The 26,744-nt window shown below is 41.1% G+C and overlaps 2 protein-coding genes across 2 annotated transcripts; one reads left to right on the top strand and one right to left on the bottom strand.

Annotated features, from left to right (window-relative positions):
• Positions 1-1,516: 1,516 nt before the first annotated feature.
• On the top strand, positions 1,517-4,682 carry LOC133824229 (uncharacterized). The gene is made up of 4 exons (XM_062257096.1): positions 1,517-2,484; positions 2,567-2,708; positions 3,070-4,464; positions 4,524-4,682. Exons 1-4 carry the CDS (start codon positions 1,517-1,519, stop codon positions 4,680-4,682), a joined length of 2,664 nt encoding a protein of 887 aa, XP_062113080.1.
• A 16,988-nt stretch (positions 4,683-21,670) lies between these two features.
• Positions 21,671-22,981, bottom strand: LOC133824228 (uncharacterized). Its single transcript, XM_062257095.1, has one exon. The coding sequence runs from the start codon at positions 22,979-22,981 to the stop codon at positions 21,671-21,673; it is 1,311 nt and encodes a 436-aa protein (XP_062113079.1).
• Positions 22,982-26,744: the final 3,763 nt, after the last annotated feature.

Below are 26,744 nucleotides of genomic sequence, written 5' to 3'. Positions count from 1 at the left end.
AAATATATATAATATTAAATATCATAAATTAATAGAATAGATAAGAAAGAAGCTTTTGAATTTCAAGTACTAAACGGAGCGTGGTTCTCAGGTTCACCCTCTTCCATGGCGAGGAGAAGAAAACCTGGGCTGAAGCTTGCGAAATCTGCAACAGCTACGAAGCTTCCTTCATCCAATGGTGATGAACTAGTTGTTCACTAGCCTGTAACAGCTACGAGTGATGATCTAGACGTTACAGAAGAGTATGAGTGCGAGATCAAGAGTCTGGGTAATGGATCACAAAAGGATTTCGAAATTGCTACAGCACCTGCGAAATCGAATTGGGCGGCTGAGGTTGAGGATCAATCTTACCTGGATTCAGCTAAGGAAACTTGGGCAAAATTTCGTGAATCTCTTCCATCTCACGGTTGCACAAAGCTTCACTACTCGGAACCATATCAGAAGGATGGCCAGGTCATTGCGAAATTGGACATGGAAGAAATTGAAGTAGAGGCTTCATTCTGGAACTCAGCTGTGATTTGTGTAGTGATAAGGGCGAACCCACCTTTGCCAGTGTTTGAAGGATTTGTAAAGCGGATTTGGGGAAATCTTGGAATTGTGAGTATTGCCTGAATGAATGCTGGGTTTACTATGGTGAAATTCAGAGACGAAGCAACGAGGGACTTAGTCTTAGAATCAGGAGTGGTGCATTTTGACAAGAAACAAGTAGTTCTTCGCCCATGGACTACTAATATCGAATCACTGAAATCCATCAAGTCTGTTCCTGTTTGGATTCGGCTACTTGATCTTGGATTACAGTATTGGGGAGTGAATTTCTTAAGTGCTCTAGTTAGCACAATAGGTAAGCCTATCATGATTGACAAAATAACTCAGAATCGTTCAATGATTAAATTTGCTCGCATTCTAGTTGAGATGGAGATTTCTGATACTCTCCCAAAGTTTATCAACTATTTCAATGAGAAGGGCCAAATTGTAGAACAGGTCATAGACTATGAATGGCTTCCAACGAAATGTTCCAACTACAAGAAAGTGGGACACTCTGTCTCTTCTTGTAAATTCGTCACTGAGTCTGTTTGGAAGCAGAAGGATCTGAACCAAAAGGAAAAGATGTCTGGGACTGATAATACAGATCATCCTGAGGTGAAGACAACAACTCTACCAAGTGGAAAAATTCCTGAGATGAAGACAACAACTCCACCCAGTGGAAAAATTCCTGAGTTTACAACAAATACCAGGCCGGCTTCTACTGCTGTCATTATTCAAGATCACACTACTCAGTCAGATACTATTCAGCCTTCTCCTATTCAGGATGAGGCTCCATGGATTTCTCCAAAAACAGTTGGAATCAAAAAGCAAGGAGCCCAGATTTCGATTAAACAGGACTTCAATCATTTTAATGTCCTGCAGAACTGTCAGAAACCAGCAAATGCAAGGCCTCCTTCATCCAAGAATTATGGATAGTAGCAACATAATGAGTTGGAACGTTAGAGGACTGAATAAATTGAATAAACAGAAGATGGTTATGGAAGTTTTTCGGATGAATAAAGTTAGGATTGTGGCTCTCCTTGAAACAAAAATCAAGGGAGCTAAAATTAAAGAAGCTATGAGTTCTACTTTTTTTGGATGGGAGTTTTACAGTAGTGAGGCTGTGGAAGGTCGTATTCTTGTGATTTGGAGATCTAATTTGGTGCAACTTGCAGTGTTGCAAGAGAGCGATCAGTTCTTACACTGTCAAGTGAGACTTTCTAATAAAACAGATTTATGTCTTACTTTTGTTTATGGCTCTAATAGCTTGGAGATTAGGAAAATTTTATGGAATGACTTATCCCATTTGATTTGTCCTAGTAAAGCTTGGATGATTCTTGGGGATTTTAATGCTGTTTTGACTCTGAAAGACAGATTGGGGGGCAGGCCAATCACTGTGAAAGAAATGGATGATGCTCGACAATGGTATGATCTTGGTTTGGTTGAAGAAATGAAGATTTTGGGTCCTTTTTACACCTGGTCTAATAATCAAGAAGGAGATTCTCGCATCTTCTCCAAGTTGGACAGAGTTTTCATCAACGATTCTTGGCTGGAGCAATTCCCTTCAGTCACGGCTTATTCTCAATGGGAGATTGGTTCTGACCATTCTCTAATCCTGATAAAGCATATGCCTGCTCTAAGAGTTGGGGTGCAACCTTTTCGATTTTATAATATGTGGATTACTCACCCTCAGTTTAGAATTCAAGTTCTATCTAGCTGGAAGCAATCTTTAAGATTCAAGGGTAGAAGTCTCGATAAAATCTGCTGGAAACTCACAAGGCTGAAGCATATATTGAAAAAAATTAATTGGAAAGTAATGGGGGATGTATCTTGTAACTATGAGAGGAGTAAACAGTTATATCAGCAAGCTCATGCTAAGTGTTTTGCTGATCCTTCAAATATGATGCTATGTCAAGAGGATCATGAAGCATTTACTGAGTTTAAAAGACAAGAGAAAGTGTATGCTAGCTTTCTTTACCAAAAAAGTAAAATTGATTGGTTGAGGTTTGGGGATGACAACTCTTCCTTTTTTTCATGCTAGTCTAAGGAAAAGGAAGTTAGCTAACCGAATATTCTCTTTTGTTACTGCTGAGGGACAGATTGAAGATGATTATGATAAAGTTACAGCTCACTTTCTGCAGCATTTTAAAAGTTTTTTGGGCACTCCCAGTCATGCTACAGGGGTTATTGATCTTCAAGCTAGGGGTTTGGCTCAGTTTTGAACAGTGATGCCCAGCTGAATTTGATAAAGCATTTCACTGTTAAAGAGGTTAAAGCCGCGATGTTTAGTATCCATTCTCTTAAAAGCCCGGGTCCGGATGGTTATGGGGCAGGTTTTTTTAAAGCTTTATGGAAGGATATTGGTAAGGAAATTGCTTTGGCTGTTCTGGAATTCTTTGAGACATCTAGTATACCTCAGCCATTAAATAATACTCTATTATCTTTAATCCCGAAAGTGACCCAACCAATGGCTGCTTCAGATTTTAGGCCTATTGCTTGCTGCAACACTATATATAAATGTATATCTAAAATGTTGTGCAATAGGCTCAATCTTGTTCTGCCTTTGTTGGTAAACCAGAATCAGGGGCCTTTGTTAAAAATCATTTTCTTGCCCATAATGTGCTTACCCTTCAAGACTTACTCAAGGATTATAACAGGAAGAATTGTTCCCCAAGGTGTCTTATGAAGATTGATATAAGCAAGGTTTATGACTCAATTGACTGGGATTTTTTGGAGAATCTTCTCAATGCTTTTTGCTTTCCGAAGAGGTTTATTAGATGGGTCATGGTTTGCCTTAGGGGTACTTCCTATTCCTTAGTGATGAATGGAAGCATTCAAGGCCATTTTCAAGGAGCTAGAGGTCTTATACAGGGAGACCCAATATCACCCCTTCTTTTTGTCACAGTAATGGATTATCTAACTCGCTTGTTGTTAAAGGCTTCTAAGGAAAAAGATTTCAAATTTCACCCCTTATGTAAATCCTTAAATTTGGTCAGCCTCTGTTTTGCCGATGATCTCCTTCTTTTTTCCAAGGCTAACCCGAGCTCAATCAATATATTGCAGCAAGTGTTCACAAATTTTACTAAGGCATCGGGGTTGTCTATTAATCAAAGCAAGTCTAAAATCTTTGTTGGTGGTATTTCTGCTGGGGACAAACAATCTTTGTTGCAGTTTTCTAACTTGTCTGAAGGGCAGTTCCCTCTGAACTACTTAGGGGTTCCTTTGAGACCTACAAAATGGAGAGCCATTGATTGTGAAATTATCCTTGATAGAATGAGATCTCAACTGTCTGGTTGGGCTAATCGCCATATTTCCTATGCTGGTCGGGTTCAACTTATTAACTCAGTTTTGATGGGGATTCGAGCCTATTGGATGCATATTTTTCTGTTACCTCAGAAAGTAGTCAAAGCAATAGACTGTCTTTGTAGAAAGTTTCTTTGGGGTGAGAAGAATAATAGAAGTAAATTTCACAGGGTCTCTTGGGAACATGTTTGTAAACCGAAATGTTGTGGTGGTTTGGGTTTCAAAGATAGTGCTTCTTGGAACAAGATTTTGTTGGCTAAGTTCATTTGGGCTGTTTCTTCCAAGCAGGATATGCTTTGGGTTAAATGGGTCAACTGCATTTATCTCAAAGGATCTTCAATTTGGGATTATCTTTTGAAGCATGATACCAGTTGGTATTGGAGGAAAATAGTTAATTTCTGTCAATCTCTGTCAAAATCTGTTTTGGAGGCTGCTGTGAGGAATGGTAAGCTTCAGCTGGGCAGACTGTACTCAGTGGTCTTTCCTAGCTCCCTGGTGCACTATGACAAGGCTGTTTGGTATAGACTCTCGGCTCCTAAACATCAATTTATCCTCTGGCTTGCAGTGAATCAGAAATTGCCTACTAGAGATTGGCTTAATTACTGTCATATTCCTCTTAATTCATTAAATTGTCCAGTTTGTTTTCAAGCAGAGGAAAGACATTCCCATCTGTTTTTTGAATGTATATTCTCCAGGAAAGTGATTCAATCAGCCCAAGAATGGCTGAGAGGGTTTGCTTGGCCAGTTCAGTTCCAGAACTGGATTACTTGGCTGTCCTTGCCTCAGTCCAGCTGGTTTTCGAAGGTGATCATTGCAGCTTGTGCTGCTTCTATCTACCTCATTTGGTTGAATAGAAATAAGTGTTGGCTTGAGAATTGCTGTATCCCGGTGCATAGGATTGATCAACTGACTAGATTTTCTATTAAAGCAAGAATTATGAATTTAGTTGGTTGTAATTGTTCTCCCAAAGAAAAACAAATGTTGCATTTTGTTAGTTTACTGTAAGGTGTGGCTTTGCTGTGGTGATGTTATGTGTCTAGCCACTGGTTTTTGTTTGAATCTGCTGTAATTTGTACTGTTTGCTGAGGTGGTTCTAATTCCATCCTTTGGCTTTGTACTTGTTTGTTGATCAATAAATTTTTTCTTTTGATAAAAAAAATATATATCATAAATTATATATATATATAATATTTATATAATACATTTAATATTATATATTAAATATTTAATATATAATATATATTTAATATGTAATATATATTAAACAATATATTATATATTTAATATAAAATATAAATTAAATAATATATAATATACATGAAATATTTAATATATATTAAATACATTTATGCATTAATGAAATAGGGTTATTTTTGTCAATTTATCATTAATTCCAATGTCCATTCCAACAACAAATCAAACATCATAATCAATTCTCATTACTATTCTTATTCCATCCCGTTACCATTCCATCCACCAAACCAAATGCTACCTATCACATAATGTTTAGTTGGAGAAAAACATTTAGAATGAAATATAATGGAATGCGATGACTTTCATATGTTTGGTTTCACTTTTTACTATGTATTTGTGCACAAGCATTGGGCGAAAACGAAACTGAGAAAAGCATAGGAAAAATAAGGCTTTGCTTTTATTGAATTAGTATTTCGTATCTTACAAAAATTAATCTACTGTCATATCTATAGAAAGTCAAGACAACTGAAATGAAGATGCAATATGGTGCATAACAGATGTAGTTAACAACTAATTTGTAACTAATCAAGAAGCTAAAGAGTTAAGACACTAACTAACTTAGTGTAGCTCTAATAGGCCATTTCAAGATGGAGTGTACATGTTAATGACACCCATCTTGGATACAATTGTCTTAAAAGGAACTGAAAATAGAGCCTTTGTAAAAACATTAGCCAAGTTGTCTTTGGTGTGGACATGGATTAATTTGAGTGTGCTTTTGGTGACTTTTTCCCTAACAATGTGGCAGTCAATATCAACACGTTTGGTCTTCTCATGGAAGACTGGGTTTTCCAAGATGTGAAGGAGAGCGATATTGTCACAATATAGTAATGTCGGGTGCAAATGGTTGAGTCCAAAACGTTTAAGTAACGCTAAGATCCAAGTGACTTCACGTGTTGCATTTGCTCGGTATTCAGCTTCAACGGAGGATCTAGAGACTGTTTGCTGTTTCTTTGACTTCCAAGAGATGAGGGAATCACCAAGGAACACACAAAAACCAGATATAGAACGTCTAGTATCAAGGCAAACACCCCAATCAGCATCGGCAAAGAGCTTGAATTGGATTGTTGGACCATTGTGGTTGGTCTCGGCACAGGCAGTCACCTGAGGAGAAGAAGAAGCAAAAAAAATAGGCCTTGGCCTGGTGTGGCTTTCAAATATTGTAATATTCGATGAGCAGCCTGTTGATGAGGAACTCTAGGAGAGCCAAGGAAATCACTAACCCTATTGATAGCAAAGGATATGTCAGGCCGAGTGATAGTGAGATAAATGAGTTTCCCAATCAAGCTTCGGTAGGAAGTGGGGTTATCTAAAATATCTCCACTATCATTGCTTAACTTGAGGTTTGGTTCCATAGGAGTGGAAGCAGATTTTGCTCTTAAGAAACCAGTATCTGAGAGTAAATGAAGAGTAAAGGGGTGTTAAGATACTAAAATGCCCTTAGTATTGCGAGCAATCTCAAGGCCAAGGAAGAAACGAAGTGGTCCAAGGTCATTGAGTTTGAATTTACTGTCAAGTATTTTTGTGAAATCATTTTTGGTGAAAAGGGAATGGTCTGAAGGTGATTGTGTAAATCCATTAGCAAGCAAAGAGGATCTAAGCTTTGCATACCATTGTCGTGAGGCTTGTTTTAGACCATATAGGCTTTTTTGGAGCTTGAAAACAGAGTTTTTCAGAAAAAGGGAGGAAGGTTGGTAACCTTTTGGGATAGTCATATAAACATCCTCTTCTAAGTCACCATGAAGAAAGACATTATTAATGTCCATTTGATGAAGATGCCATTGTTTTAAGGCAGCGGCAACAATTAATATTTTTAGAGTATTGAACTTAGCTACAAGGGCATAAGTCTCTAAACAGTCAATGCCTTGTTTTCGGGTGTAGCCTTTGGAAACAAGTTGTGCCTTATATCGATCTATGGTACCATTGAGTTTATATTTGATTTTGCAAACCCATTTGCTACCAATGGCCTTGTGGCTGGGAGGTAGGGAGGTAACGGTCCATGTTTTATTGAGCTCTAGAGCTTTTAACTCTGCCTTCGTGGCATCTCACCATTTTGTATGAAGAATAACTTTTTTGTAAGAAGTTGGCTCACTAAGTGAGAGACCAAGACAATAGCTCAATTTTTTTTAGAGAGTTTGTTGTATTGTAATGAGTGAGATATAGAGTGTGAGGTAGAGGCGGAAGCTTTTGAAAAATGCCACACAAAATTATCAAGGTGAGCAGGTTTTTGAATTTGGTGTCCTATGCAAGTAGTCATAGCCCTTGGTGGAAACTTTGTTGAGTCTTGCAAAGTCACTGGAATAGATTGGGGTAGGATCAATGATGGAACTATAGTATGTGGAAATAAATCATCAATGTTGTGGATGCCAAAAATCCACCAAAAAGAAAAAATCTCTAAGTCCATGGTTGTAATGTGCGGATGCTCAGATTCCACCAAGGGAAAATATGGAGGTTAACCCTCATCAGCCCCAGGCAATCAAAGCGACCCAGTATTTTTCCCCGCAATCCATGTCTCATAGGAAGCCTTAAAGAGGATGCCCCGAGAGGCCCGAGAGCCCCGCCATGCAAGGGTGTCCAACATGCATGAGTGCCTACCAAGGCCACAAAGGTCTCACTACACGCGGCCGTCCGTGTGGCAAGTTGGCTGCGCACGCCAGCCACGCACGCGAGGCCCCGCCTCGCATCCCCCGCGCACACCCAAGTGCCCCGCGTGAGGCCCCTCCTCGCCTCACGCCGCGCGCATCCAAGTGTCCCGCGCGAGGCCCCGCCTCGCCTCGCGCCGCGCGCATCCAAGTGCCCTGCGCAAGGCCCCACCTCGCCTCACGCCGCGCGCACCCAACAGCCCCACGCGAGGCACCGCCTCGCCTCACGCCGCGCGCACTCGAGTGCCCCGCGCGAGGCCCTGCCTCACCTCACGACGCGCGCACCCAACAGCCCCACGCAAGGCACCGCCTCGCCTCACGCTGCGCGTACCTGATAGCTCCACGCGAGGCACTGCCTCGCCTCACGCCGCGCACACCCGACAGCCCCACACGGGGCACCGCCTCGCCTCACGCCGCGCGTACCCGAGTGCCCCGCGCGAGGCCAATGCCTCGCCCGTGCATCAGCCGCACCAGGGGGTTGCGAGGCCGACACCACGCCCTCGCCTCGCTCGCGCACCTGTCGCACCAAGGGCTCGCGAGGCCAACGCCTCGCCCACGTTGCGCCAGGGGTTCGCGAGAGACACCCCCACCTCGGCACGTCATGTCCGTGCCACTAAGAGTTGCCTACATAGTGGGCCTCATTGGAGGGGCTTAGTCACTCCCCTTGATAGGAGCTGATGACAGGACACCACTCTTGCTGGGGGTCTAACGTGGGTGAGGTCAAGAACCTATTTCACGCACCCTTGAGAATGAAGTGGGGAAGCCTCATAGCGGTTCATGCAAAGTCGGAAGGAATCAGAGTACGGACAGGGTATTCGTACCAGACAGGTAGTGGTCGTACAAATGAGGTACCTGTTATGGTCCTCATCAGCCCATCTCTGACACCCGTACAAGGCAAGTAGTGGAGGCATAACCGAGTACAAAAGCTGAGGTGCACCCACGAACTCTGACCATGTACCAGAGTTGACACCACCACCCCAGGGACCACTCTCCTACTAGTGTACTCACGTACCATCTGGTCCCCTGGACCACCATGTACCCAGGGCCATAAGAGCCTACTATAAAATGAACTCTAACTCCACTTGAAAGGGGGTTGGAAAATTGATTGTATGCTAAGGCTGTTAAGTAATATACAATTTCGACTCCATTGCAGTTCTACATTTTTGCTCATTTAAGTTTTCTCCATCTTCTTCTGAGATACCTTTGGAAATATAGTCTTAGTTTTCTAACCTTATATCGTTGACGAGATTTCACCGTCAACAGTTTGGCACCGTCTGTGGGAAGAACAAGCTTCAAGCCAGTGTTCTTCCATCACTTCCAACAAAGAAAGATGCTAGGACGTTCAAAACGCCTACGGCAACTACAAGAGGTTGAGGTTCACCGAGACGAAGTAGGGCGGAGGGCTTCCAAGAAAGACCCCCTTCCGCCCGAGCATGGAGGTGGACCGGAAGAACCTCTTCCCCCAGGGGAGGAGAGGGAAGTATCGTCTCCAGCTATCCAGCCCGATGGAGGTCATTCAGAGCCACTAGTGTATCCACTTAACCGGCCCCGGTTGACCCCACGCTCAGGCCACCAGGACCCCGGTCCCTCGACGCACTGGCCAGGCAAGGGTCCCGGGGTACGCTCGGTAAGTTCCATCTCAAGGACACGCTTCTACAAGGATGAGATTCACGAGTTGCATAAAAAGACTCGAAGGCTGGAAACCACGATAAAGAACATGCAGGAGGTTTTAAACGACCTACTGCAAGGGAATTCAAGCATACCCCTCCCTAAGCGTAAAGGGAAGGAGCATAAAAAAGGGGAAAGCACTGTCCCCGTAGACAATGGGGAAACCCAACTTTCCACCAGTAAAACCCCTTAGACAAAGTACCAGGGGGGACCTAGGCCAACGAAATGTACCCAGGAGCAAAGGCGGAGGGAAGGTGATGGTCGTAAGAACGAGGTCGAAGTCCCCTCAAAAGAGGCACCCCTAGCCTAAGAAAAGAGCCCCATGGGGAGAGGTCAGAAGTAAGAGACGTACCCCCCGTGGTTCCCCCGAGGGACACAACCAAGGCAAGGGATCAGCCCGAGAACCCGCGAAACTTCTTATGCAAAAAGAGGTGGGGGCTAGACACCAAAATGCGAAGCCCTCGAGGCAAGATCACCACTGCACTTGGGGGGCACATGGATGACGAAGAATTCGACCGTGAGTCACCCTTCACGAGGGAGATTCAGGCTGAGCAAATGCCCACTAGCTTCAGAGAGCCTCGCATGACTCCGTACGACGGTACTACTGACCCAAAATATCACTTAGACTCCTTCAATAACTTGATGAGGTTAAGAGGGGTCAAAAACAGGGCAAAGTGTCATTGCTTCGTCGTTACGCTTAAAAGAGTGGCGTACAAATGGTTCAAGAGGTTAAGGCCAGGAATAATTGAGTCATGGCAACAATTCTCTGATGAATTTCTTCAGCAACACCGTGCAGCGTGTGATTACGTCATGCCAACTACCAACCTCGCTAACATAAAATAAGGCGAGAATGAAAGTCTGAAGGATTACATCCATAGGTTCAGTATAGAAGCAACAAAGGTGGGAGGTCTAACCAAAGCGGAGCACAAGGTGGCTATTACAGCCGGAGTTCATCCAGGAAGCAAGTTGTGGGGGAACATGCTCAAAAGAGAAGTTACAAATTTGGATGACTTCGAGAGAGAGCCCAGAAGTACATACGTGTGGAAAAGGGCCATAAGAACTTCTATGTTGAAGAAAGCGAACCCTCCTCCAGCTGCCCTCCTACCAATACGACTGGAGATTCCATATAGAAGGGGGCGTCGCGCTAGAGGGGCTGCTGAACGAGTTTGAGATTGAACGAAGACCCTCTAGCCATGAAAGTCCCGACTCGAGGGGAGGTCACCTCAAAAATTGCAAAAAGGGTCTCAAAAGTAGACGCTTGCAAAAAAGGTCTCAAAAGTAGACGCTTGCAAAAAGGGTCTCAAAAGTAGACGCTTGCAAAAAGGGTCTCAAAAGTATATGCCTGCAAAAAGGGTCTCCAAAGTAGACGCTTGCAAAAAGGGTCTCAAAAGTAGATGCCTGCAAAAAAGGTCTCCAAAGTAGACGCTTGCAAAAAGGGTCTCAAAGAAGACGCTTGCAAAAAGGGTCTCAAAGAAGACGCTTGCAAAAATAGTACTATGCCTAATGACGAGAAGGACGCTTCTCGCAAAAAATAATAAGCGCGAGCAAAAGTATGCAAAAGGATAACTAGAACCCAAGGGGTCAATATATCCTTATAGATACAATCAAGGTGCACCAAAGAAAGACCTACTGAACCCCCTTTCGCGTGGGTTCCAAAGGACCTCGATCATAATTAATGAAAAATATATATATCTACGATAAAAAGGGAGAGAAAAGTCTACAAGAACGCCTAAAGGCCTCCCTATAGACTGGGGGGCAAGTGTGGATGCCAAAAATCCACCAAAAAGAAAAAATCTCTAAGTCCATGGTTGTAATGTGTGGATGCTCAGATTCCACCAAGGGAAAATATGGAGGTTAACCCTCATCAGCCCCAGGCAATCAAAGCGACCCAGTATTTTTCCCCACAACCCATGTCTCATAGGAAGCCTTAAAGAGGATGCCCCAAGAGGCCTAAGAGCCTCTCCATGCAAGGGTGTCCAACATGCATGAGTGCCTTCCAAGGCCACAAGGGTCTCACTACACGCGATCGTCCGTGTGGCAACTTAGCTGCGCACGCCAGCCACGCACGCGAGGCCCCACCTCGCGTCCCCCGTGCGCACCCAAGTGCCCCGCGCGAGGCCCCGCCTCGCCTCACGCCGCGCGTATCCAAGTGTCCCGCGCGAGGCCCCGCCTCGCCTCACGCCGCGCGCATCCAAGTGCCCCGCGCGAGGCCCTGCCTCGCCTCACGCCACGCGCACCCAACAGCCCCACGCAAGGCACAGCCTCGCCTCACACCGCGCGCACCCAATAGCCCCACGCGAGGCACCGCCTCGCCTCACGCCGCACGCACACGAGTGCCCCACGCGAGGCCAATGCCTCGCCCACGCATCAGCCGCGCCAGGGGGTCACAAGGCCGACACCACGCCCTCGCCTCGCCCGCGCACCTGCCGCGCCAAGGGCTTCCGAGGCCAACGCCGCGCCCACGTTGCGCCAGGGGCTCGCGAGAGACACCCCCACCTCGGCACGTCATGTCCGTGCCACTAAGAGTTGCCTACATAGTGGGCCTCGTTGGAGGGGCTTAGTCACTTCCCTTGATAGGAGCTGATGATGGGACACCACTCTTGTTGGGGGTCTAACATGAGGTGAGGTCAAGAACCTATTTCACGCACCCTTGAGAATGAAGTGGGGAAGCCTCATAGCGGTTCATGCAAAGTCGGAAGGAATCGGAGTACGGATAGGGTATTCATCCCATACAGGTAGTGGTCGTACAAATGAGGTACCTGTTATGGTCCTCACCAGCCCATCTCTGACACCCGTACAAGGCAAGTAGTGGAGGCATAACCGAGTACAAAAGCTAAGGTGCACCCATAAACTCTGACCATGTACCAGAGCTGACACCACTACCCCAGGGACCACTCTTCTACTAGTGTACTCACGTACCATTTGGTCCCCTGGACCACCATGTACTCAGGGCCATTAGAGCCTACTATAAAATGAACTCTAACTCCACCTGAAAGGGGGGTTGGAAAATTGATTGTATGCTAAGGCTGTTAAGTAATATACAATTTCGACTCCATTGCAGTTCTACATTTTTGCTCATTTAAGTTTTCTCCATCTTCTTCTGAGATACCTTTGGCAATATAGTCTTAGTTTTCTAACCTTATATCGTTGACGAGATTTCACCGTCAACAAATGTCTTTGTTAGTTATTTGGTTTTGAAAAGGATATATGCGTTCATGAAATTTGGTGTCTCTTGAAGTGAAGATTTGGTTTGTCTCTAAATCTAAGAGACAATAGACTTTCATGCCTTCGGGGTACCCAATGAAAACAGATGCACAAGAGCGAGGTGAGAATTTATGTCTTGTGCTTTTGAGTGTGGAGGCATAGGCTAAGCAACCAAAGTTCCTTAAGTGATCATAAATAGGTTCTTTGCTATGTAGGATCTTACAAAATGTTTTCCCTTTGAAAATGGCTGAAAGGGTTCTATTGATGAGGTAAATGGTTGTCCTAATAATGAAGGACCAATAGACTAATGGTAAGTGTGATTGAAACAAAAGGGATCGGCCAATATTCAAAGAGATGTTGGTGTTTTCTTTCCACCAAAGAATTTTTTTGTGGGGTATCCACACGAGTGATATTGTATGACCCCTTTGGTGGCATAAAAACAGGCAAGATTAAGCTCTTTGGCATTATCAGTTCTTATTGCTTTGATATTAGTGGAGAACTGAGTATTTATCAATTGAAAAAATGATGGGATGATGTCCTTGACATCATATTTTTCTTTTAGTAAATAGGTTCATGTGAGCCGAGATTTATCATCAACAATAGTAAAAAAGTATTTGAAACTTTCCATACTAGTTATTAGGAAATGACCCTAAATGTCAAGATGAATTAGATGAAAAATGTATTCAGCAAAGTTATTAGGAAATGGAAATGGTAATCCTTTTTGTGCGTGGGGATCTTGAGCAAGAGGGTTTTCGCCACCATCAGAGTTGGAAAGACGAGTAGTGTGCTCTGTGTTGGTGGAGAGAGAGATAACACCACACAAAAATAGAATCTACACAAAATTTGGATTGACAGAGACTTAAAAAAGATTAATAAAGAACATGCAAACCCAAGTAGAACAATGGTGTTCTTCAAGTTTTGATGAAGTGTGACAGCCAGAATCTCGTGATCCGTAAGGGGAAAGACCGGGTAAAAAGCTGTGCAATCCCACACCGTCTGGGGAAGGTCAAGTGTGATGATTCTAAGACTGTGCAGGTATGGGACTACACGGTTAAAGAGGGCTTAAATGGATTGATGGGTACTACCTATGCCAACAAGATGCCTCTTCTTTTCGGTAGCCCATCACTTGAGAACTCCAAATTTAAGCGTGCTTGACTTGGAGTAGTCTCAAGATGGGTGACCTCCTGAGAATTTTTCCCAGGAAGTGTGCGAGTGAGGACAAAGTACGCTAGAAAGACTCGTTTTGGTTTGTAGGGCCTGTCGTTATTCCAGGAAGCAGCCATGCGTTACAAATGGTATCAGAGCCTTGACCCAGCCGGAAGTGTGGCTGACGGAGACGTTGGGCTTGTAAGGGGGGGGTGATTGTGACAGTCAGAATCTCGTGATCCGTAAGGGGAAAGACCGGGTAAAAGGTTGTGCAATCCCACACCGCCTAGGGAAGGTCAAGTGTGATGATTCTAAGACTATGTAGGTATAGGACTACACAGTTGAAGAGGACTTAAATGGATTGATGGGTACTACCTATGCCAACAAGATGCATCTTCTTTTCGGTAGCCCATCACTTGAGAACTCCAAAGTTAAGCGTGCTTGACCTGGAGTAGTCTCAAGATGGGTGACCTCCTGGGAAGTTTTCCCAAGAAGCGTGCGAGTGAGGACAAAGTACGCTAGAAAGACTCGTGTTGGTTTGTAGGACCAGTCGTTATTCCAAGAAGCGGCCATAGTGACGTGGGGCGTTACATGAAGCTTCAAACCCTAGGAAAATTCACCACTTTGAATAATCCTTTGAACAAACCCTTGAGCAAATCAAACACAAACCAAGGATAATACACGTTGTAGAACACTGTCCTAATACTCTATTTCCCAGCCACCATTGATTCTTGAGGCCTTCTCTTGAGGAAATGAGGATTGAGATTGAACAAGCCTTTAACTCTCTAAGTCAAGCACTTTCTTGGAGAGTTCTTGGAGAAAACTAGAGATTCTTGGAGCTAGAGAGAGAGAGAGTAGAGAGAGATTGGAGAGAGTGATCAAGTCTCCCAAATCAGTGTTTTTGACCCATATTTAGAGTAGGCACCGTGATTAGGTCTAACCAATAGGATTAGACTTGCAAAACACGTAATTTTGAGCATTTACATAAATCCACGTAATACAGCAAGCGATGCATCACCTGCTACTAGGGTTTCTGGAAACCCTAGCTTTCAGGCGATGTGTAGCCTCCTGGGTGGCGATTTACCGCCACCCCCTTTGACTTTGGACACTTCCAAAGGTCCAAAAAATGCTCCAAATGCCACCAGAATTTTTGGGAACCCTTAGATACTTTTTATGTATCACTTTGGACCCAAATTTGCATTTTATAAGTGCCTACAATTTGAAACTCAAATTCACATCTTCACTATGTGAATTCTACTAAGTGTTTATACCTTGCTTGTATTTTAAACACTTTATCATTTGTATTTAACCAATCATAACAATCCCCCACTTGGTTAAATACAAGACACATTCTTTAGCTTAAAAAATTTTGGCGCATAAAATAATGTGTCTTTCGGTTTGAACTTTATCTTAGTGAAAATACCACAAAGCATTATCGAAATCATTAGTAGCTTAAAGCTTGAACCAAGTATTCCATATGATAACACTGGTGATACTTCACATACCTCCACAACATCTTTTGTTTTACCACTTTCTCACTTAGCATTATCATGGCCATGTGCTCATCTCTTCGTGAACTTTCCGGGGAGAAACTCCAACTCCCATGAGAGGCGGCACCACCTCTAAGTCCACATAGGTGAAGTTCTTACAACATCTTTGATACCTTTATAGATGCTTGTTACACTCAACTAAACTTCATTAAAAGCCCTAGGCTTAACCCTAACTCGGTAGCAACCAACATTAACCATCTTGGATGGAACTCATCATAAATTTTAGTGTTGAAACTATTCACTTACCAATGACTTGTTCTTACTCATTGAACTCTTTCCCTTGATTTGTACAAGTTGAGAATTGAGTTTCCACCATTGGTGAATCTATTCTTCTAGGAGTTTCAATCCCATCCCTGTTGAAGTAGAATTTACTAACCTTCTCACAAGAGGTTTGTAAATGGATCCGCTAAGTTCTCACTTATTTTAACATATGAGATTGATATGATTCCACCTTGAATCAATTGTCTCACATATTCATGTCTTAGACTAACGTGTCTAGACTTTCCATTATACACACTATTATATGCTCTAGCAAGTATGGATTGGCTATCACAATGTATTGAAATTGTTGATACCATATCTGTGGTTAAAGGAATATCCATCGTGAGATTCCTAAGCCACTCGACCTTTTTGCCGATTTCCACTAAAGCTATAAACTCTACTTCCATGGTTGAGTGTGAAATACACGTTTGCTTCTTGGATCCCCATGAGATTGCACCTCCTCCAAGAGTAAACACCCAACCAGTGGTGGAAAGATTATCTCCAATTCTCGATATCTAATTAGCATCGGAATATCCTTCAAGTATCTTTGGAAAGTTTGTATAGTGAAGACTATACTCTTTGGTACCCTTAAGATAACCAAGTATTCTCTCAATAGCCTTCTAATTATTGATACTTGGATTGCTAGTAAACCTACTAAGTTTACTAACCGTATATGCAATATCCACTCTTGTGCAATGAGCGACATACATTAGGCTACCTATTGCACTTGCATATTCCAATTGAGCCACTGCTCTTCCTTCATTCTTTTCAAACTTCATGTTTTAATCAAATGGTGTATGTGCCTCTTTGATTTTGAGATGACTGAATTTGTCGAGCACTTTCTCAACATAGTGGGTTTGACTCAACACAAAACCCCCACTATTCCTTCTAACCTTGATTCCTAGAATGGTATCCACCTCTCCAAGGTCTTTCATTTTGAAGTTAGAAGATAGAAACCTCTTCGTTTCCATTATTCCTTTCATGTCATTACTCAAAATCAACATGTCATCTACATATAGACACACAACTATGACATAGTCACCACAAGTCTTAGAGTATAAGCACATTGTTGTGTCTAAATCCATTAGAAACAATGACTTTATCAAACTTCTCATGCCATTGTTTTGGAGCTTGTTTCAAACCATATAATGATTTGACAAGTCTACACACTTTATGTTCATTTCCTTGAAGAACAAAACCTTCTGGTTGTTCCATATAGACCTCCTCCTCGAGATCCCCATTTAAGAATGTCATTTTGACATCCATTTGGTGAACATAAAGGTTGTATATAGATGATAAGGCAAACAACAATCTTATAGAAGTAGTTCTTTCTATCAGTGCATATGTGTCAAAGTAATCTATTCCCTCTCTTTGTTTGAAACTTTTGGCTACTAGCCTAGCCTTGAAGGTTTGTATGGTGACATCGGTATGGTATTTCTTTCTAAATACTCATTTGCACCCAATTGGTTTGGACCCCTTTGGAAGGTCAACCAATTTCCAAGTGTGGTTTGACATAATTGAATCGATTTCATCATTAATTGCCTCTTTCCAAAAAGGGAGTCCCTTTAGGACATTGCTTCCTTGAAGGTTTTGGAATCATCTTATATTTGAAGTACTATTGGATATTTCCAAGTAACTTCCTCATTATCACCTTCAAAAATGTATAGTGTCTCTATTGGAGAACACTTCTCATTTGATCCCAAATCTTTGAGCCTTTGGCTCCTTCTAGGCAATTGAGGTTGCTCACCAACTATTATAGAAGTCTCCTCTTGAGGCTCTCTAGTTTGAGTTGGTTCTAACTTGTTGTCACATGACATGTTCTCAAAGAAATTAACCTCTCTAGATTCAATTATTACATTAGACTCCAAGTCTAATAATCTATATGCTTTACTATTTTGGGCATAACCCACAAATGCACATCTTATAGCTCTTGGACCCAACTTGGTCCTTTTTGGATTGGTGCTCTTGCAATAAGCAAGACACCCCCACACTTTTAAGATAACCAGTGCTTGGTTTCTTTCCTTTCCATAACTCATATGGAGATATATTATTTTTCTTCATGGGAATACGATTCAAAATATGACAAGCAGATAGCAAGGTTTCACCCCCCCCCCCCAACAAACTGTAACGCCCTAGATAGCCCAAGACTGTCACACTGTGTACTTTAAATAGTGCTCAACTTACTAAATGAGTCATTAGGTTATAAACATGCATCTAGGTGTTATTAATAGGCCAGGGTGAAAATCTCGGTCAAAAGGAATTGATATATTTTATTTAAAATGTTAAATTGTACATGGGCCCATAAAAGTATTTACAAAGTAATTTACAATCCAAAATGGTCATTACAGTATAAAAGCTACAACCCGCTGACCTAAATGGCAAAAATAGGGTTAAACCCTAGTTCCCCAGAGAAACACCTTGGTCGCAATGGTCAAGCAACCACATATGTACACATTGCCACCTAAGCTCTCCACTCAATGCTAGGTGAGCTTTTCTTTCCATTTACCTGCACCACATAGGACCCGTGAGCCAAGGCTCAGCAAGAAAACTTATTACTACATGTATACATTATAAATAATTGATTTTGGGGCTTGCAGCCCTAGTCAGATGATGACTAATAAATCATTCTAGGTAGATGACTAATAAGTCTCTCTGGGTAGATGACTAATAAGTCTCTCTGCATAGATGACTAATAAATCTCTCTGGGATTTTATGCTCCCAAGCCATGTGACGTTTCAGTCACCTGAGCCTTTTAGCTCTGGCTCTATGTAACTAGCCTTTAGAATAGTCAAGCGCTTTAGTTTTCTTCGACCAATAGGTCGGTCAAGCATTTAATGCTCATTTTGAGTAGATCTACTCAGTTCGGCCTGCGTTAAACACGCTAATTCCGCTCTTGACTCATAAGACAATACCATACAACCAGTGTTCAGTATTACTGCTGATCATCACTGATAAGTCAGAACTTCATGACCCATACTAAACACCAATGTCGTTTCTAACTAATAAGTCAGTGCAATTCACAAGTAAGTAGAGCTGCCAGACATTTATAATGCAACCAATGTCCATAAATAGAGCATTCAACATGCCTCATCAATAACCATGCATGTCACATACTGGGTGCAGTTTTCTTACCTCTAATTCGAGCGTGAAATAATAAAAGAACGATCCTTGAGAACAATCGGTCCTTAAGTCCCTTAGCAGTCACCTAGTCATAACCAAATATGAAATCCCATCAATAAAATAAGCAATAAAAGGTTCATGGACTAAAACCCCACTCCCGGGACCTCAAATCCTACTAAAATGGTTAGTAGATTCGATCTTGAGCTTAAGGAAATGAAAACCTGCGGTTAAAACTTATCCTGGCACAAAAAGATGGGCGGGCCGTGACTTGCCCTCCAAGGGTCGTGACGCGCCCCCAAGATCGAGAGCTCCCTGTCTAGGGTACCAGGGGTGGTTCATGACGCGCCTGCTAGACAGAAGCCATGGGAGGCTCTGGAATGGGTTCAAGTCGCGACTCACATGAACTTAGTCGCGACTTGACCCTGCGAACCCAGCTCCCCTGCATATTTCTCAATTCAAACTCAGCCAAACCTTCAAAAAACCAATCCCAAAATCATCACCAATTATCACCACAACATTACTACCATTCAAACCACAAAACCAAAGCTTTGAAACACATAAAACCACACCAAATAACCACTTCTAAGATCAAAACTCTCAATCCTTTAAACAACATAAAAACAGAGCAAAACCTTGAAATTTCATCTGGAAACCTTACCTCAAAAAAAGAATTGAACCCCTTCAATGGCTGTAACACAACCCTAAACTCCACACCTTAACCCTCAAGCTTTAATTCCTAACTTAGCTTCAAACTCCAAACCGAGAAGGAGAGGGAGAGATGATCAAGAAAGAGAGATAGAGAAATGAGGAACTCTATATTTGCCTTAGACCCTTCTACAGCCAACTAAACTTAAGTCTATCTAACAATCCAAATGACAAAACTGCCCCTAGAGTCATTAAAACCTCCAAAGCCACCCAAGGGAAAAATTGTCATTTCCAACCTATCCCGTTAATCATAATTAACGTCCTCCAATTCCCGTTACTCCCAATATCCTCAAATACTTATTAAATCATATCCCCTTACCCGTTTATTCCTGGTAATGTACTAAGCATCAAATTACCCCCAGGCTCACCCCAAGCCCGACAAATAATCCTGTTATGACCAAACCACTAACTTGCATCCTAAGATCATCTCAGGCCGAATAGCTCGAATATATCCACATAATAATTTGGTTCCACCCATAATTCACAAACATGCACATAAATATACAATTACACCCTTAACGGGTCAAAATTATGAAAATGCCCTTCTAATAAGAAGTGGGCCCACATGCATGCAATTATCATCATATCATAATATAATTCACATAATCATGCATAAAATTACATAATTTCATATTAAATCAATTATGGCCCTCCTGGCCCCTAATCCAAGCATTAAGCCACATTAGGGAATTCAAGACATTACACAAACTAAAACTTAATTTAGAATGTAATAGCATAGCATTAATCATCTCAATAAATGATCTATTCTTTCTTTCTGCTATACCATTTTGTTGTGGAGTATAAGTGGTTGTACATTCATGAATTATTCCATGTTCTTCACAAAACAAGTTAAATTCATTTGAAAAATATTCACTACCCCTATCACTTCTAAGTAATTTAATTTTCCTTTCAAGTTAATTTTCAACTTCTGCTTTATACACTTTAAACACATCAAATGCTTCATCTTTATTTTTTAAGCAAACATACATATGTGAACCTAGAGCAATCATCAATGAAAGTGATAAAATATCTATTTCCTCCTCTAGTCAACATTCCATTAAGTTCACATAAATCACTATGTATCAAATCTAACAACTTAGAGTTTCTTTCACCACTAGGAAAATATTTCTTTACCATTTTAGATTTAACACATAATTCACATTTTTTTTTTGGTGAATAAGAATCATTGTATTGCTCAAAACAAGTCATGTACAATATAGTTCCTTCCTACCTCTATATTACTTACAATCCACATCTAACTTTACAAATTCTGGTACCATTCCTTATCCCTATTTTGTTTCCCTTTATACATTACAGTAAATCTCAGTTTTAGTTCTCTCCTAATGACCTCCATTGTATGATCAACATGCCACAGCTTCGAGGACCATAAAACCTGATTCCTGACTCTCCAAATATGATACACTAAAGCTAATACAGCAGCTATATAACAACTTCTCCTGAATTTAGTAATGTGTTTGGCTTTGGATATCCAACTCAATAATGCGAAATAGTCCCCTGTTTGAGCTCTGCAACCGATCCACTCTTTTAGTTTCACTAGACATAATTTGCTGTAATCACATTGAAAAAATAAATGTGATATCTCTTCATTATGCATCCCACACAGCAAGCACAGTTTATCCACTACCTGACCGTGACTATTAAGATAAGTTCTGGTTTTCAGCTTCTGATGTATTGTCAACCATAGGATGAACCTGTGTTTTGGTATATTGCATCTCTCCCAAACATATTTACTCCATTGGACCTTAGTTTGTTGATCATACAGTAATGCATGCCCCGAGTGTATTCCATATTTCACTGCTCTGAACACTGCTTCAGCCATTCTTGCTCGAAAAAGTTCTTTAATTTCCACTATTTTTTTCCAGTACCAGCTGCAGCCTTGCTGAACTAAATATGTCCACCAGTCCTTATCTTTCAGATATATGCTATGTATCCACTTCACCCATAAGTTGTCCTTTTTAGTTGTAATTGCCCAGACATATTTCCCCAAGGCAGCTATATTCCATTCTATAATTTTCCTGAAGCCTAACCCTCCTGCAGACTTTGGAGAACAGATAGTGGACCAAGCAACTGTACCTGGGCCGTGAGCTTCTGTAACTCCCTTCCATAAGAATGCCCTGCAAATTGCATCTATGTCCTTCAGTAACTTCTTTGGCAAGACCATGATTTGAGCCCAGTAAGAGTGAATGGATATTAAGACCGAATTGATCAAGATTGCTCTGGCACTATATGACAAATTCCTGGAACTCCATTGTCTAATTCTGGCCACCATTTTGTCTAGAATGATTTGTCTAGAATGATCCCACACTCAACCTTAGAAATCCTTTTAGAACAGATAGGAATGCCCAAGTATCTAAATGGTAATGTAGATCTTGAAAATCCTGAAGCAGCTAGTACTCTCTCAATCTCAGAATCCCTCATGCCACTGCAATATATTGCAGACTTTGCCTCATTTGGAAAGAGTCCAGAAGTCGTGGAAAACAGCTTGAGACCTCTGAGCATCAAAAGTATAGAACTAAAGTCTCCATGGCTGAACAACAAAATGTCATTAGCAAAACATAAATGGTTCAACCTCAAAGTAGCACACCGATCATGATACTTATAACTAGGATGAGAACCAACCTTAAGCATTATCCTAGATAAGTATTCCATACCAAGTACAAATAGTAAGGGGGATATAGGATCATTAATCATCAATGAAAATCTGGTAGTTCTCACACATACCATGATAAGCTGAATCAACTTCTGTGGAAATCGAAAACTAGTGAGCATTTCTTCAATAAAATCCCATTCGATGGTGTCATATGCTTTCCTCAAATCCAACTTAATCAGGCAACTTGGTTTATTGTTTTTCCTCCCATAGTGCCGAACCAGGTCTTGACATGTCATAATGTTGTATGCTATATATCTACCATGAACAAAACCCCCTTGACTGTCTGCAATTAATTCAGGTAGCACCTTCCTTATCCTTGAACAAATCAACTTAGATGCAGCTTTGTAAATGACATTACAGCAGGATATAGGTCTGAAATCACTCACCGAAAATGGGCATATATGTTTGGGAATAAGTGTGATAGCTGTGTTATTAATTTCTCTAAGAATTTTACCTGAAGTAAGAAAGGATAACACAGCAGTAGTGACCTCCGAACCCACCAACCCCCAATTATCCTGGTAAAAAAAACTACCAAATCCATCGGGGCCTGGGGTTTTCAACCCTGGGATTGCAAATATCATGTTCTTAACTTCCTGAGCTGAGAACTCCCTTGTAAGCACCTGAATGAGCCCTGCGTTTAGGACTGGTCCCAGCTTCATGATTGACCGTGACACCTTCTTCCTGCATACCATTACTGTCCCTAACAAGCCTTTATAATACTCTAAAAAAGCATTTGTTATAGCTGTAGGAGAGTCTACCCAATTCCCTACCTCATTCTTGATGGATAAAATTTTGTTCTGAAGTCTCCTTGCCTTAAGTGAAGCATGAAAGATGTGAGTGTTTTCATCACCATTAATCATCCAAGAGGCTTTAGCTTTTTGTGCCAAGAAGCTCATGTAAGCTTTATGGTAAGACATATACTGTTCTCTACACATTTGCTCCTGAGAAATCAATCTGTCACTGTTGAATATCAGAAAAACCTTCTCTATTGATGTTCTTGAGCACCTGCTTTAACCTTTTTAGTTTTGACACTAGCTGGAACATTGGTGTGCCATCCACTGATAATTCCCAATTTGCCTTAAGTTTATTGTCATAACAGGGTGCTTCTTTCCACATACGAAAATAGCGAAATGGCTTCTTTTCCATCTGCAATTCCAACGTGACATGAACAAGGATTGGACAATGATCAAAGATCCCTTCTGGCAAAAATACAGCCTCTGAGTTAGGAAACTGATCAGTCCAATTTGAATTCACTAAAGCTCTATCGATTTTAGAATAAACCCTCTCATCTGCTCTCTGCTTATTATTCCAAATATAGTAACATCCAGATAACTTCAAATCTTCCAGATGACAAGCTGACAAACAATCTGAAAATTTGCTTGAGAACTTCATAGAAGTTTTTTTGCCTATTCTGTCATGCATGGATAATATCTCATTGAAGTCACCAACCACCAGCCAAGGGACAGAAATACTCCCAGCCAAACTTTGTAAATCATTCCAAAGGCTCTCCCTAGATGCTGCATCATTATACCCATATACAAAAGTAATCAAGAAACTTCATGTTCGATTAGGGACCTGTACTTGACAGTGGATTAATTGTGTTGTACATAACTTGATATCCAAAGTAAAGGCACTCGGATTCCAAGCAATTATTATCCTACCCTTATCAATCCAATGGTTATTATTTGTGAAACACCATCCAGAAAACAGATTCATGTAAATAGACCCCATATTTTTATTCTTCACTTTTGTCTCGAGAAGACTAACCAAGCCAACCTTCTTTGACTGAATTAACTGTTTAATCTCTCTGTGCTTATGTTGACTGTTAATCCCCCGAACATTCCAAGTTAAAATTCTATCCATCAAGTTAAAATTCATGTTCAACATTATCACTATCAATTAATCCACATTTGACAGCCCTTTTGATTGTGCTAAATCCTATATGTGCAAGTCTAACATGCCACAAAGTAATAGAATTTGAGTCAAGCATATAACAAGAAGAAGAAGTTTTATTGTTCACATTGTCAATGGAAGTGAAAAGTTTAAACATGCCATCACAAGCATATCCCTTTCCAACAAAAATATTGTCCTTAGATAAAATGAGCTTGTCGGAATCTATCACAACCTTGATTCTCGGTTTGCCAAGTAAATTGCCACTCACAAGGTTTCTACTCATTTCTAGTACATCTAAACATTGGTGAGTAGAACCTTCTTTCCGGATGTGAATAACAATTCAATAGTTCCCTTTCCTTCAACCTTGGACCTTTTCTCATTGCCCATTTGGATTTAATACCCTTCCTTTGAAGATTCAAAGGTCTTGAATAAAGATATATCATAGGTTACATGAATGGCGGCACAAGTATCATACCACCACTCACTCACCTTTCCATGAATGGCATTGACCTCACTTAGTGTAGTCACTACCTCCTCTTGAGCCGAGTTGACCTTTGTTTCATTGTTATGGCTCATCTTGAACCTACAATCTCTAGAAAAGTGGCAATTCTTGCCACACACAAAGCAAGGTCCCTTGGAACTCTTGAATTTCCCCTCATTCTTCTTGGGCCCCAAGGGTTTTTGGCCCTTGCCCTTGTTCTTACCATTTCCTTTTCCCTTGTTAGGAGGATTTGCCACTACATTGGCCTTAGAAGTCTCTCCATTGGACTTCTAATCATTCAAATCTCTAGAACGAGATTCCTCCTCAATTCTCAAGTGTTTGAGAATCTCCTCCAAAGAAATCTCTTCATTTCTATGGAGCATCTTTTTCCTATATCCTCTTCATGAAGGAGGTAACTTGGCTATAATGGCACCAACGAGAAATTGTTCTGGCAATACAATTTTAAGACAATTTATTAACAATAATTTGAAGCTCTTGAATTTGAGGGAGAAGGGGTTAATCATCATAAAATTTAAATTTCATATATTGATTAATAAGGAATTTCTTTGTACCTTCCTCTTAAGCTTTGTACTTCTTCTCCAAGGCTTCCCAAATCTCCTTGGCAGTCTTGGTGTTGGTGTAGAGATCATAGAGCTTATCCAAGAGGGCATTGAGGATGTGACCCCTACATATCAATTCATCTTCTTCGCGCTTCTTCATTTCTTTGACGATTTCTTGAGTATCATCTTCCTTGGGCTCTTCCAAGTCTTTTAGGTCTTTGTCCAAGACATAGAAAACCTTCAAAGTAGTGAGCAAGAACCTAATCTTGTCTTGCCAATGCACAAAATTAGTCCCCATCAAATCTATCTAATCTAAAAAATTTGTGTCATGAATCTCAAATCCGAAAGAGAGTTAGATTCTTCCATGATATGCTATCTCAGATTATAGAGTATTAGAATGTTAGGGGAGAGTGAGATAACACCACCATAAAAAATAGAATCTACACAAAGTTTGGATTGACATAGACTTAAAAAATATTAAGAAAGAACAATGGTGTTCTTCAAGTTTTGATGAAGCTTCAAACCCTAGGCAAATTCACTACTTTGAATAATCATTTAAGCAAACCCTTGAGCAAATCAAACACAAACCAATGCTTATACACGTTGTAGAATGCTTTCCTAATACTCTATTTCCCAGCCACCATTAATGCTTGAGGCCTTCTCTTGAGGAAATAAGGATTGAGATTGAAGAAGCCTTCAACTCTGTAAGTCAAGCCCTTTCTTGGAGAGTTCTTGGAGAAAACTAGAGATTCTTGAAGCTAGAGAGAGAGAGGGTATAGAGAGATTGGAGAGAGTGATCAAGTCTCCCAAATCACTGTTTTTGACCCATATATAGAGTAGGCACATCATTAGGTCTAACCAATAGGATTAGACTTGCAAAACACGTAATTTTGAGCATTTACATAAATCTATGTAATACACCAAGCGACATTTCTGGAAACCCTAGCTTTTAGGCAATGTGATGCCTCCTGGGTGGCAATATATCGCCACCCCTTAGATACTTTTATGTATCACTTTGGACCTAAATTTGCATTTTATAAGTGCCTACAATTTAAAACTCAAATTCACATCTTCACTATGTGAATTCTACTAAGTGTTTAGTCCTTGCTTGTATTTTAAACACTTTATCATTTGTATTTAACCAATCATAACACGTTGTAACGTCCCAAACCTGCTAATAAGGCTTAGTACCTTGATTAGCATGCCAGGAGGGCAATAATTCATTTAATTATGTGATTAATTGAATTAAATGATTATATGATTAGAAATGCATGTTTAGGTGAGTTAAATATGTATGTGGGCCTGTTTCTATTGATAAAGGACATATTTGTAATTTTGGCCCATTGAGAGCATAAATGTGATTGTGAATTTAACTATGCCTAAAGTCCCATGCTTGGTAACCATGGGCATTTTTGTAAAATTAGCTCGTTGAGGGTATGTACGTTGATAATATTGTGTTATGTTTTCCGGCATCGGTGGATCCCGTCTTGCGATTTAAGCGGAAAGTCACAAGTGGGGATATTTGGTAATTAGTGGTATTATGGTAACTTGGGTAACTAACTCTAGAGTAATTGATATTGGGGGGAAATTAAATGGGAAAAAATGGCATTTTTGCAAGAGAAGGAATAAAAGACTAGGATGCCCTTGAGGTTAGTATGGGTGTTTAGCTAGAGAGAGGGGCAAAAGGATAAATTGGCTTGAGGATAGGTGAGTGATGGCTCAGAACATGGTGGTACGTTCTAAGTCTTTTCCTCACTCTCTCTA

The sequence above is a fragment of the Humulus lupulus genome, chromosome 3 (genome assembly GCF_963169125.1).
Source record: "Humulus lupulus chromosome 3, drHumLupu1.1, whole genome shotgun sequence".
NCBI lineage: Eukaryota > Viridiplantae > Streptophyta > Magnoliopsida > Rosales > Cannabaceae > Humulus > Humulus lupulus.
This window is presented reverse-complemented; position numbering and strand designations above follow the sequence as displayed.

Excerpts from the sequence above, each read along its gene's own strand:
- LOC133824229 (XM_062257096.1), top strand. The coding sequence starts at position 1,517 with ATGGTTATGGAAGTTTTTCGGATGAATAAAGTTAGGATTGTGGCTCTC. Across the intron at positions 2,485-2,566 it reads TTTAAAAGACAAGAGAAAGT|TCTAAGGAAAAGGAAGTTAG; the intron begins GTATGCTAGCTT and ends TTTTCATGCTAG. Across the intron at positions 2,709-3,069 it reads CTCCCAGTCATGCTACAGGG|GCTCAATCTTGTTCTGCCTT; the intron begins GTTATTGATCTT and ends GTTGTGCAATAG.
- LOC133824228 (XM_062257095.1), bottom strand. The coding sequence starts at position 22,981 with ATGTGTAGAGAACAGTATATGTCTTACCATAAAGCTTACATGAGCTTC.